Consider the following 13447-nt stretch of genomic DNA (forward strand, 5'->3'; position numbering starts at 1 on the left):
TCAGTCATTTTACTCATTGCACGCGCCCGCACGTGCATGCGAATGCGCGCAAAATGACCTTCGTTCGGCACATCTACACAACATGCCTACTAACCCTAAAAAGGTTTTAACTTAGTTTGGTGAACAGTTTCTGAGAACACTTCCGGACAAAAAAGTACCGGAGAAGAAATAAGAAGAAAAAAGAATAATAACTAGATGCGTTCTTGTTGCTAAAGCAACAAGCGGTCTTCCGACCGACTTTTCGTTAGATATCTATGCTGCGTCATCCCATGAAATAGGTTTCAGAATGTATTTTCCCCTTTACGTTCATTTACAGCAGTCTCTCAACATATATCATGATTATTACAGATAAACCTCAAAATATCTTTAAATATAGCTTTCAAAAATCGGCAAAATATTTCATACATGTTATAAAAAGTGAGAAAAGTCATTTACAATTGAAAAATGATAGAAACAAAGAAAAAATTTGGGAACGCCCACGGCGGGATTCGAACCCCCGACAGTGGGACAAAGTTTGGTTCGATCATATCTTTTCAATAAATGCACGCATCAAGATTCTGAATACATATTTAGAATTCTCATAAGACACACTATAAACCCTGTAAATCAAAAAGAAAAATATTGAAAAACAAAAAAGTTGAAAAATGAGACTTTTTGAATTCACTTCCGTTTGCGACCGGAAGTGCCGACGACGAAAAATAAAGGTCGTTCCCCATAATGGAGTTCGATGTTCTATCACCTCAGTGAGTTTCACTTTCATATATTAAGCCGTTCTCGAGAAAAATGCTGGACAAAATGCCTTTTAAAAAAAACAAAAATCCCCAAAAATCGCGAACGAAAGTGAATTTCGAAAAAATAAAAAACACGTCTGGAGATATTCTCATGATGCATCATCCCTGTGAAAATCTTTTAAATCCATCCACGTACAGCTGAAATATCGCTCTAACTATGAAAAAAAGAATAATAATAATAATAATAATAATAATAAAAAACAGACGAATAACAATAAGGTCTTCCGAAGGAAGTCGGAAGACCTTAATAATAATAATAATAATAAATATGTTCCCCAACTTCGTTCGGGGAACATAATAAGAAACAGAGTAAAAACAATATGTTCCCCAACTTCGTTTGGGGAACATAACTAGTGCTAATTGTAACGGGAACCGTTACAGATGTTCCCCAAACGCTCCCCAACTCCCTTCTCGTACCATATTCCCTGTCAGTTTCATTAAAGAAGGCAAAATCTATGCATTTAAGACGTAAACAACGTTTTCCCAAAAGTATACCAAGTATTTCAAATTTAAGCAATGCAGGAGTGCGCATGTGATTGCATGAGCGTAATGACGATATCATCTTGTCTACACTATTTTACTCATTTGCACGTGCACGCACGTGCATGATGACCATACCTTCTTGTAGGAGTCCATTATGTCCTTTCTTAATCCCATCTTGTTTGGTTGAAAAACAAGGGAGTTATAGCCATTTAAAGTTTAAGCCAATCAGATTGCAGCGCACGTGCATGCGCGTATTTTCATGACAATTATTATATATCATATTGTAGGCTGTCTTAAAGTATGCTTATGTTTTAAATTTCAAAGCATTTTGTAAAGAAGCAGAAAAGATATTGAGATTTTTGTTTCAACCATTCAGAGCAAAGCGCACGTGCACGCACGTGCATGCATGTGAATGGTGACTATACAATTCTGTAGGAGTCCTTTATGTCTATCTATATTGTAAATCCCATGCTGTTTGGTTGAAAACCAAGGGAGTTATAGCCATTTAAAGTTTCAGCCAATCAGATTGCAGCGCACGCGCATGCGCGTAATTTCATGAAAAATTTTATATATCATATTGTAGTACATCCTAATGCATGTCTATGTTATAAATTTCAAAGCATTTCATCATTAAACAAAAGAGATATTGAGATTTCTGTTTCAGCCAATCAGAGCAAAGCGCACGTGCATGCGCGTGAAGTTCATGCAAATTTGACCATGTCATCTTATCTACACAACTTATATATCTTTATATAATGAGTTTCAAAACATTTTATCAAAAAATATAAAAGTTACAACCATATCAAATATATCAGTGATTTTACTTATTGCACGTGCCCGCACGTGCATGCGAATGCGCGCAAAATGACCTTCGTTCGGCACATCTACACAACATGCCTACTAACCCTAAAAAGGTTTTAACTTAGTTTGGTGAACAGTTTTTGAGAACACTTCCGGACAAAAAAGTACCGGAGAAGAAATAAGAAGAAAAAAGAATAATAACTAGGAGACTTATTGTTCAAAGAACAATAAGAGGTCTTTCCACCTTCTTTGAATTTCAATTTTGTTTTATATCTGACGCCTTAAAATTAAATTCCATGAATAAGAAAACAAAATTGTCTTAAAAGGATAAATTAAAAAAAATGAAAATTTTTTTTAAAAATTGAAATGACCTTGACCTTTGACCTTGAAAAATTTCAAGGTCAAAGGTCAAGGGACACATTGCAATTAACCCCATGCTTCTACCATTTATAGTTTTCAAGATATAAGATTTAATAGTAAGTATAAAGAAGTTAAAGGGCAATAACTCATATAAGGGGTCATTAGATCCTTTAGTACTTATACAATGAAGCTGTGCCTAAAGACCCTTAAGACATAAGTGAAGGTTTCATGCCTCTACGGGTTACAGTTTTGAAGTAGTAGTGATAACAATGTTTTTCGTATAAGGGGCAATAACTTTTGATAGAGTCTATCTTGGGGAACAAGAATGAAATCTTTGAAATAGTTTTAAGTGTACATATTAATGATGCAAAGATTGATTGCATATGTTAAAAGACAAAGGATATATAAAAAGAGCTTAATTTCTCATTTTTGCAATGACCTTGACCTTTGACCTTGACAAAATTTTCAAGGTCAAAGGTCAATGAATCTTATACAGTTGGTCCCATGCTTCTACCATTTATAGTTTTCAAGATACAAGGTTTAATAGTAAGTATAAAAAGTTTCAAGGGCAATAACTCATTGAAGGGGTCATCAGATCCTTTTGCTCTTATACAGTGAAGTTAGACCTAAAGACCCTTAAGACATTATTAAAGGTTTGATGTCTCTACGATCTACGGTTTTGGAGGAGTAGCGATAACAAGGTTTTTCGCACAAGGGGCAATAACTTTTAAAGAAGTAAATCTAAGGGGACAAGAATGAAATCTTTTAAACAGTTCAAAAAGTACATACTAATGATGCATAGACATTAAGTATATGTTTAAAGACAAAAGAGATATAAAAAGAGCTAAATTTCTCAGTTTTGGAATGACCTTGACCTTTGACCTTTCCATAAATTTCAAGACCAAAGGTCAATGAATCTTATGCAGTTGGTCCCATGTCTCTACGTTTTCATGTTTTGAAAATTTTTAATTATTTGTAAAATTCTAAAATTTCCAGGGGCAATAACTTATTGAAGGGTTCAATGAATACTTTGGCTATGAATCAATGAAGTGTCTATAAATTAGTCGAAGACATTAGGGAAGGTTTCCTTTCTCTATGCGAAAGGGGTAATAACTCCGAAAGGGGTCATAGTTCATATACGCAGGGTCAACTGCAAAAATCTTTTACGGAGTACATTCTTATGAACTTAAAATCTTTACGGTAAATCTTGAAACTCAAAATCACAGGGCGGAAAAATAATAAAAAATAACTAGGAGACTTATTGTTCACAGAACAATAAAAGGTCTTTCCACCTTTTTAAATTTCTTATAGTTTTATATTTTACTCTCTTATTTAATATTAAGGGAAATGGCTTAAAAAATGAAAAGGAAAAAAATGAATTTTGACCTTTGACCTTGATTTTCAAGGTCAAAAAGGGTCACATTGAAATGACTTTTAGTTCTATAATTATAAGTTTAAATATTAAGTGAAAGAAGTTTAAGGGCAATAACTCATATAAAGGGTCATTAGATCCTTTAGTACTTATACAAAAGGGTCTAAAGACCCTTAAGACATTAGTGAAGGTTTCATTGCCTCTATTACGGTTTTGAAGCAGTAATTAACAATGTTTTTCGCATAAGGGGCAATAACTTTTGAAAAGGGTCAATCTTGGGAAACAAGAATGAAATCTTTGAAAAGTTTTAAAGTACATATCAATGATGCAAAGACTGATTGCATATGTTAAAAGACAAAAGATACATAAATAGAGCTTAATTTCTTATATGACCTTTTGACCTTGACAAAATATTCAAGGTATAGGGTCACAATTATAAGTTACATTTATAGTTTTCAAGATAAGTTTAATTAAGTGCAAAGAAGTTAAAGGGCAATAACTCATATAAGGGGTCATTAGATTCTTTAACATTTATACAGTGAAGTGTAAGTCTAAACACCCTTAAGACATTAGTACAATGAAGGTGTGCCATAAGGGGCAATAAGACCCTTAAGACATTAGTGAAGGTTTCATGCCTAGCTTAACGGTGACCTTACTTAACAAAATTTTGAAGTAGTAGCAATATGCTTCTAATTATAAAATTGTTTTTAAAGGTTAAGGGGCAATAACTCATTTGATATGGTCAATCTTAGGGAACGTTTAAGACATAGTGAAATCATTGAAATAGTTTTTAAGAGTAAATATTAATAATGCAAAGACTGTTTGCATACGTAAAAAGACAAAAGAGATACAAAAAGAGCTAATTTCTCATTTTTGGAATGACCTTGACCTTTGACCTTTACTTTATTCAAGGAAAGGAAAATTTTTAATTATTTGTAAACATCAAAAAGTTTCAGGGGCAATAATTGAAGGGGTCACTGAATACTTTCCTTATGAAGAGTCAAAATTAGTCAAAGACTTTAGTGAAGGTTTCAATCTCTACGTTTTAGGTTTCTGAGGAGTAGCGATAACAAGCTTTTCTTGCAAAATTAACTTCAAAAGGGGTCAAGGTTCATTTACGCAGGGTGAACTGCAAGAATCTTTTACGGAGTACATTATTATGGACTATAAATCTTTTCGATAAATCTTCAAACAAAAAATAATGCGGCTGAAAAATAATAAAAAAAACTAGGAGACTTATTGTTCACAGAACAATAAGAGGTCTTTCCACCTTCTTTGAATTTTTCAATTTTATTTTATATCTGACTCCTTAAAATTATATTCCATGAATTCGAAACCAAAACTATCCTAAACGATAGAAAAAATGAAAATAAAAAAATGAAATGACCTTGAACTTTGACCTTGGAAAAATATTCAAGGTCAAAGGTCAAGGGTCACAATGCAATTGACCCGAAGCTTCTACGACTGATAGTTTACAAGTTATAAGGTTTTATATTAAGCACAAAGAAGTTAAAGGGCAATAACTCATATAAGGGGTCTTCAGATCCTTTCGCATTTATACAGTGAAGTTAGGCCTAAACACCCTTAACACATTAGTGAAGGTTTGGTGTCTCTACGGTGTATAATTTGGGAGGAGTAGCGATAACAAGGATTTTCGCACAAGGGGCAATAACTTTTAAAAGGGTCAATCTTTGGGAACAAGAATGAAATCATTGAAATAGTTTTAAGAGTGCATATCAATGATGCATAGACATTGAGTATATCTTGAAAGACAAAAGAGAAATAAAAAGGGCTAAATTTCTCATTTTTTGAATGACCTTGACCTTTGACCTTTACATGAATTTTAAGGTCAAAGGTCAATGAATCTTATGCAGTTGGTCCCATGTCTCTACGACTTGTCGTTTTGAAAATTTTTAATTATTTGTAAAATTCAAAAAGTTTCAGGGGCATTAACTCATTGAAGGGGTTTACAAATCCTTCTGCAATGTTAGAGTGAAGAGTCCTCTTGCTTAGTCCAAGACATTGGTAAAGGTTTCATACCTCTGCAGTTTACTCTTTCGGAGGAGTAGCGATAACAAGCATTTCTTGCAAAAGGGGCAATAACTTCGAAAGGGGTCAAGGTTGAACTTCTATGCAGGGTGAACTGCAGTAACTTTTAATATTGAATATCATGAACTATTAAGTTTTTCGATAAATCTTACGGTTTAGAAAGTTCGGCAGAAATAGAATAATAATAATAACTAGGAGACTTATTGTTCACAGAACAATAAGAGGTCTTTCCACCTTCTTTGAATTTCAAATTTGTTTTATATCTCACTCCAAAAAATTAAATTCCATGAAAAAGAAACCAAAAGTGTCTTAAAACATAAAAAAACAAAAATTAAAAAAAACGAATTACCTTGACCTTTGACCTTGAAAAAATATTCAAGGTCAAAGGTCAAGGGTCACAATGCAATTGACCTCATGCTTCTACGACTTACAGAATACAAGTTATAATGTTTAATAGTAAGTACAAAGAAGTTTAAGGGCAATAACTCATATAAGGGGTCATCAGATCCTTAATCACTTGCACAGTAAATTTAGGCCTAAAGACCCTCAAGACATTAGTGAAAATTTGGTGGCTCTACTGTCTAGGGTTTCGGAGGAGTAGCGATAACAATGTTTTTTGAACAAGGGGCAATAACTTTTAAATGTGTTAATGTTTGGGGACAAGAATGAAATCTTTGAAACAGTTTTATGAGTACATATTAATAATCCATAGACATTAAGTATATGTTAAAAGACAAAAGAGATATAAAAAGAGCTAAATTTCTCAGTTTTGGAATGACCTTGACCTTTGACCTTTAAATGAATTTTAAGGTCAAGGGTCAATGATTCTTAAGCAGTTGGTCCCATGTTTCTATAACTTCTTGTTTTGAAAATTTTTAATTATTTGTAAAATTTAAAAAGTTTCAGGGGCAATAACTTATTGAAGGGGTCACCGAATGCTTTCGCAATGAATAGATTGAAGAGTCCCCTTAATTAGTCTAAGACACTAGTGAAGGTTTCATACCTCTATGGTTTACGGTTTCAGAGGAGTAGCGATAACAAGCATTTCTTGCGAAAGGGGCAATAACTCCGAAAGGGATCAAGGTTCATTTACGCAGGGTCAACTGCAATAATCTTTTACAAAGTGCATTCTTATGGACTATAAATCTTTTCGATATATTTTGAAACTCAAAATCACACGGCGGAAAAATAAGAAGAATAAGAAGAAACAGAAGACTAGGAGACTTATTGTTCACAGAACAATAAGAGGTCTTTCCACCTTCTTTGAACTCTTTTATATCTGACTCATAAAAATCAAATTCCATGAAAAAGAAACCAAAACTCTCTTAAAGCATAGAAAAAATGAAAATTAAAAAAAAAGAATGACCTTGACCTTTGATCTTGAAAAATATTCAAGGTCAAAGGTCAAGGGTCACAATGCAATTGACCCCAGTGCTTCTACCACTTATAGTTTTCAAGTTATAAGGTTTAATAGTAAGTACAAAGAAGTTCAAGGGCAATAACTCATATAAGGGGTCATCAGATTCTTTTGCACTTATACAATAAAGTTAGGTCTAAAAACTCTTAAGACATTAGTGAAGGTTTGGTGTCTGTAGGGTCTACAGTTTCAGAGGAGTAGCGATAACAAGGTTTTTCGCACAAGGGGCAATAACTTTTAAAAGGTTCAATCTTAGGGGACAAGAATGAAATTTTTGAAACAGTTCTAAGAGTACATATCACTGATGCATAGACGTTAAGTATATGTTGAAAGACAAAAGAGATACAAAAAGAGCTAATTTTCTCATTTTTGGAATGACCTTGACCTTTGACCTTTACATGAATTTTAAGGTCAAAGGTCAATAAATCTTATGCAGTTGGTCCCATGTCTCTATCACTTCTCGTTTTGAAAATTTTTAATTATTTGTAAAATTTAAAAAGTTTAAGGGGCAATAACTCACAGAAGGGGTCACTGAATACTTTCGCAATGAATAGATTGAAGAGTCCCCTCAATTAGTCAAAGACATTCATAAAGGTTTCATACCTCTGCGGTTTACGGTTTCTGAGGAGTAGCGATAACAAGCATTTTTTGCGAAAGGGGCAATAACTTCGAAAGCGGTCAAGGTTCATTTACGCAGGGTCAACTGCAAACATCTTTTATGGAGTACATTCCTATGAACTATAAATTTTTTCGATATATCTTCAAACAAAAAAACATGCGGCGGAAAAATAATAAAAAAAAAAAAGAATAATAATAAACAGAAGAATAGCAATAGGTCTTTCCACGGAAAGGTGGAAAGACCTGATAAACAAAGACCTAATAAAAGGGAGTTATAGCCATTTAAAGTTTAAGCCAATCAGATTGCAGCGCACGTGCATGCGCGTATTTTCATGACAATTATTATATATCATATTGTAGGACATCTTAAAGTATGCTTATGTTTTAAATTTCAATGCATTTTGCAAAAAAAACAGAAAAGATATTGAGATTTTTGTTTCAGCCAATCAGAGCAAAGCGCACGTGCACGCACGTGCATGCATGTGAATGGTGACCATGCCATCCTGTAGGAGTCCTTTATGTCTATCTATGTTGTAAATCCCATGCTGTTTGGTTGAAAACCAAGGGAGTTATACTCATTTAAAGTTTTAGCCAATCAGATTGCAGCGCACGCGCATGCGCGTGATTTCATGAAAAATTTTATATATCATATTGTAGTACATTATAATGCATGTCTATGTTATAGATTTCAAAGCATTTCATTATAAAACAAAAAAGATATTGAGATTTCTGTTTCAGCCAATCAGAGCAAAGCGCACGTGCAAAAAATCTTACCGAAAAAATTATTCTTTTCTTTATCTGAATAATTGTAAAAAGTAATTTTGAAGGAATGATTTCCCAAGCTATTGGACACGATAATTGTGTTTGTTCCAATCCATTCCTGTGAAATGTTCATCAAGGAAAGCTTTGTGTTGTACCCCTCGACTTCGATAATCTTTCCAAATGCTTGCAGCGGTGTTAATCCAGTTGTGAAGGACACCATTTCTCGAAATATGGCCAACCCGTTCAAGTTTTTAATAACTACCTGACTATTGGGTGGTGGAAATGAAATAACATTCAACTCTAATGTCAAGTTTCCTCCAAGACTTACACTGACGGTTTCTTGAGACGAAGATATAAAAGGTGGTCCTGAAAAAAATATGGAAACATTCTACAACATTATTTTAATTTTGATATATAAAACAGTTTTAAGGCCGTTTTCAGTGCTGAATATTAATATTATTTTACCATTTACACTTAAGGTGACAAAACTCCTCGATTTTTCCGCTGACATCAATGTTCCACACGAAGTATATACTATGGTACAAATATATCGTCCCATGTCTTTGTATGACACACGTTGAAGATTAACTAACTCTGTTGGGAATGTTCTTACAACTGCGCTATTTATTCCAAGTATGTGCTGCCATTCCACTTTTAAAGGTTGATACGCTCCTTTAAGAGGACATTCTAATGCCACGTTTTCGGATATATTTTTCGTGATATACTCTGATTGTCCATCTAATTAATTAGAAAATATTACTTTGTATCTATTTTAATTAAAGAAATAGATTTTCAAAACATGGTATAAAAACAAATTTGATTTTCACAATATCATGTAATTAAAGAAACATTATACCTGGAATAGAGCTTATGGACTTTACCCTTTTCCTTCCATTTAAATTAGAGTTGTTCCTACAACGAAGCATTGGTGTAATTTCGATGCGAAAGTAAGAGTCTGAATCTATGCCATTTTTGGAGTATCTCAATGCTGCGGTATCTATAGTGGCTATCTCTGTTTCATTCTGATACAGTTTTACCCGATAACTAAGATTACAGCCATCTGCTTTTTCTGATGTCCAGTTTACGTTAAGTGTGCAGCGTTGAATTGAGATATCAATATTATCACTGCTTGAGAAATCTTGAGACGCTGTAACTACAGAATGTACATTACACACATGTATTTCTTTAACGATTAAATATATTTTCAACTTTTAAGTTTAACTTACTTTTTAACTTGTATTTAACAGCAATTAAGCAAAAAATTGATGCAGAATGTAAAAAAGACATATTTGATCAATAATTTATAAAACGAAAAATTCATCGACGTACTTACTGTCAAATAAAAAGCACAATAATATATTGGTTAAACTTAAGGACTTTGTTAAAACATACATTTTGCTTGAAACGTTAAAGCATCTTGTTAATCTATACATGTAAGTGCATTCTAGATAAAATAACGGAAATATGAGTAAACAAATGATCAATCCCACATACAAAAACATACACAGTTAAAAGAAACTAAGTGGAAGGAAATGTGTCGCAAAGGGGAAGACAACACTTAAATGTGCACATTTAACATTGTAATTACTTTATCGTGTTGTTTATATAAAATAATTTATCCAGATATTCACTTAACGTAGGACAAGACCTATTTGAATTTCCTCTTAAATATTAAAGGAAAGTTCTGAAAAAAAATTAAAATTATAAACTTTATATTATAAAAAGCTTTAGTCATAAGTTTGGAGAGACATAGTCATCAAAAACCATGGAAACATAATGGATTTCCTGGAGAGAAAAAAATGTCGAGATTGCTGTATATATTTACATCGTATTATCAATAACATATACATTTATGCAAGTGATTTCATTTATACGTCGGCTCGATATGTCTAAGTGTACTTGAAATAAAAGACACTAAAGAGTTAATAAATTTGTTTCATGTTTAGATATTTTTGGATATTTTACTAGTACAAGTAAAAGACGTTAGTGGTAATATAACGACAAAAATTCATTATAAATATGCTAAATATTCTGACTTCATTTTTACATTGTAACCTTCCTAACTTACATTATATATTATATGTTTTAAGCAGAAAATGTAAAGAAACAAAATTCAATCGGTTCAAGAAAATTGTTTAATATTAACAGCAATGACAAATTCATTAATGACATCCGCAAATGCTTCCATAAAAATATGAGCAAACAAGGTTTTGCTGTTCTTGAAAAGATTGATTGATTAATTGTATTGTTTTACATCCCATTCGAAAATTTTTTCACTCATGTACAGACGCTACCAAATACCGTTAAGGGCTTCAAATTTTTACCTTTATGCATACGTGCGGTACTCAGGGCCATTGAACAGTGAGGATTCTTTATCTTGCCGACGCCTGTTGTGATACGGGACCTCGGTTTTAAAGGTCACATCCGGAGGACCCCCAACGTACATTTCAAGTGCAAAGCGCAGAAAGAAGGAACAGTTGCTATCCATCTTTTTTTAGACTTAAGTCAGTCAAGGTCGAGATTCGAATTAACTCACGACCTCCCGATCACGAAGCGAGCGTTCTTGAGAAGATGATTTTATAAAGATAATTTTTTCCTATATAATCTCATGTAAAACGTAAATGGGCCCCGGTCATAGGCTTCGGCTTATGTGAGCTAAAAGAGAGAGCTAAAATATAATGGTTGAGCTTGTCTTGTGAAATCTGAAGAGATTCCAAAAAAGATCGATCGATGTTGTGTGCAACAAAATACATGTATCTGAAAATGCCAGATTTACATAGAAAGACATCGCTAAGTCACTAGACATTTCATCGTCGTTACATTTTATAGAATTATGCCAAAGCAAAGGAATATAAATGTAAGTTCTATATTTCTTTCAATTGAGTGCTTTATTTCCGTATAAATGCCTGAGTGAAAAATATGCATTAAACGTGCCAACGATCTATTTCAAAACAAATATTTTAAGAAAGTAAAAAAATTGATAAACTCACCTGATGGTTGATGAAACAATGGTGTACTTTTTATGGCCGAAAAGGGAGAAAAAAAATGATATTTGGAAATTGAGAAAAATCTGTCTCTTATTATTGTGAAGAAAAACAAGGGCTCGTATAGTTTTTTTTTCCTTGTTCACATATTTTTTTTCAAGAGGTTCAGTTAAACATGTAAAAACATCCAAATAAAAGAAGGCAATATCTGTTCAAATTGCATTTAAGAAAGCTTTCAGTAAACAGATCTCCTGCATAGAAAGTCCAAACACAAATCCTCAGGGTAAATTTCCTGTACCTGGCAACACTGTTTTAAAAAAGCATAAAAACGTCAATGCAAATTTTAAGGAAAGGAATCTTTCAGAGACCATTCCCCATATTTACTAGATCACAGCCATTGTAAGTTTTTTTTTTACAAAAATGAATTGAAACAATCAAGGGCAGACCGTACAATTATCATATATATCATGGCAAGTTACATGTATATTCATCAGTGTCTTTGGGGCATCCCTAAAAATGAGTATGCTGGGTTTTCTGCTCACGGAAACGAAGACTTAATGGATGTGTCATAAGAAATACGTAAGACTTTGAGGACTAAAAAAATTTAGAGAATTAATATGGCGCACTTTTATTATTTTTAGATGACCTTTTACATTATTTATTAAACAACACTTGATTTATCTTTATCTGTCAATGAAGTTAACTTCAATATTTCTTATTTACCAGGGATCTTAAAAGATACTGAAACATACTGTATTGAATGCTTACGGATAAATGTTCGCAAGATTGTCCCGCTTTTTCTCTTCTTTTTTAATAAAACTTTATTTATCACAATACAGTTTCACAAACTTGAGAAGATATTGTGGAACACATAAGATATTATGATTAGATAAACTTTATTAATCAGAATAAAGTTTCACAAACTTGAGAAAATATTGTGCAACACATAAAATATATGTTTATTTGTTCAATTCCCAAATATTAATATTCTAATATAAATATGAAGATTCAGTCTTTGTGATTATTTTTTGACTTTGTAGATAATGAGAGTAATGATTTCATATATCAGTGTTTTTTTTTATATTTTTGAGAGCAATACAGTAAAGTTGTGCATTATTTATATACAGATCACAGCATGAGTAAGAGTTTACTCATCATTGTATACTTGGAGTATTGGATCTATATCACATATAGGTATGTATATTTTGAATATTGTTCATATAAATATTATTTTGGAAGAGTTTAGTATACTTTGATCTTATTGTTTCATCTATAAATCCCAATGTGTTTCTACTTTGTACATATTATTAAGAAAGATAACTCTTAATGTCTTACCTATGGGTACAATTAGGAAAAAGGGAAATAACTCTTCATTTTGACTGAGCTATCTGGCAAGTGATCTATATGTATGTATTGTTATAAAATATTTATGATTGTTTATGTGTATTTTAAAGCTGTGATAATATTGGTAATACACTTATCTACAACGACAAATATTTATAGTGTTTGTATTTATTTTGTCATAAACGAACCCCATTTCATATACAGAATTAAGATTGAATGACTGATATTTTTCTGCTTTTCTTTGTCTTTATTTTCTGTCAATCAATATCTACAATTTATAATTTAGAAGAAAAATCAGAAAAATATTTTTAAGAATATCCAATCTTTGACGTATATAAAGATAGAAAATTTTGATTTCTTTAATGGTAGAAGAGACACATGTATTCATTTTTCTTAAGAAGTCATACTCTGATTTCACTTACGTGTTCTTAATTTGCGTGAAATATATTACTCATATTAAATAAAT

General features: G+C 32.3%; 1 protein-coding gene across 1 annotated transcript; it reads right to left on the bottom strand.

Annotated features, from left to right (window-relative positions):
- Positions 1 to 8633: 8633 nt before the first annotated feature.
- LOC134280296 (uncharacterized) lies at positions 8634 to 10154 on the bottom strand. Its single transcript, XM_062762698.1, has 4 exons — positions 9987 to 10154; positions 9510 to 9806; positions 9119 to 9391; positions 8634 to 9019 (listed from the first exon to the last, which is right to left on the bottom strand). Exons 1-4 carry the CDS (start codon positions 10084 to 10086, stop codon positions 8634 to 8636), a joined length of 1056 nt encoding a protein of 351 aa, XP_062618682.1. The 5' UTR covers positions 10087 to 10154.
- Between the last annotated feature and the right edge of the window lie 3293 nt (positions 10155 to 13447).

The sequence above is a fragment of the Saccostrea cucullata genome, unplaced genomic scaffold (genome assembly GCF_032062105.1).
Source record: "Saccostrea cucullata isolate Sc308-1 unplaced genomic scaffold, CSIRO_AGI_Scuc_v1 ctg5403, whole genome shotgun sequence".
Lineage (NCBI taxonomy): Eukaryota > Metazoa > Mollusca > Bivalvia > Ostreida > Ostreidae > Saccostrea > Saccostrea cuccullata.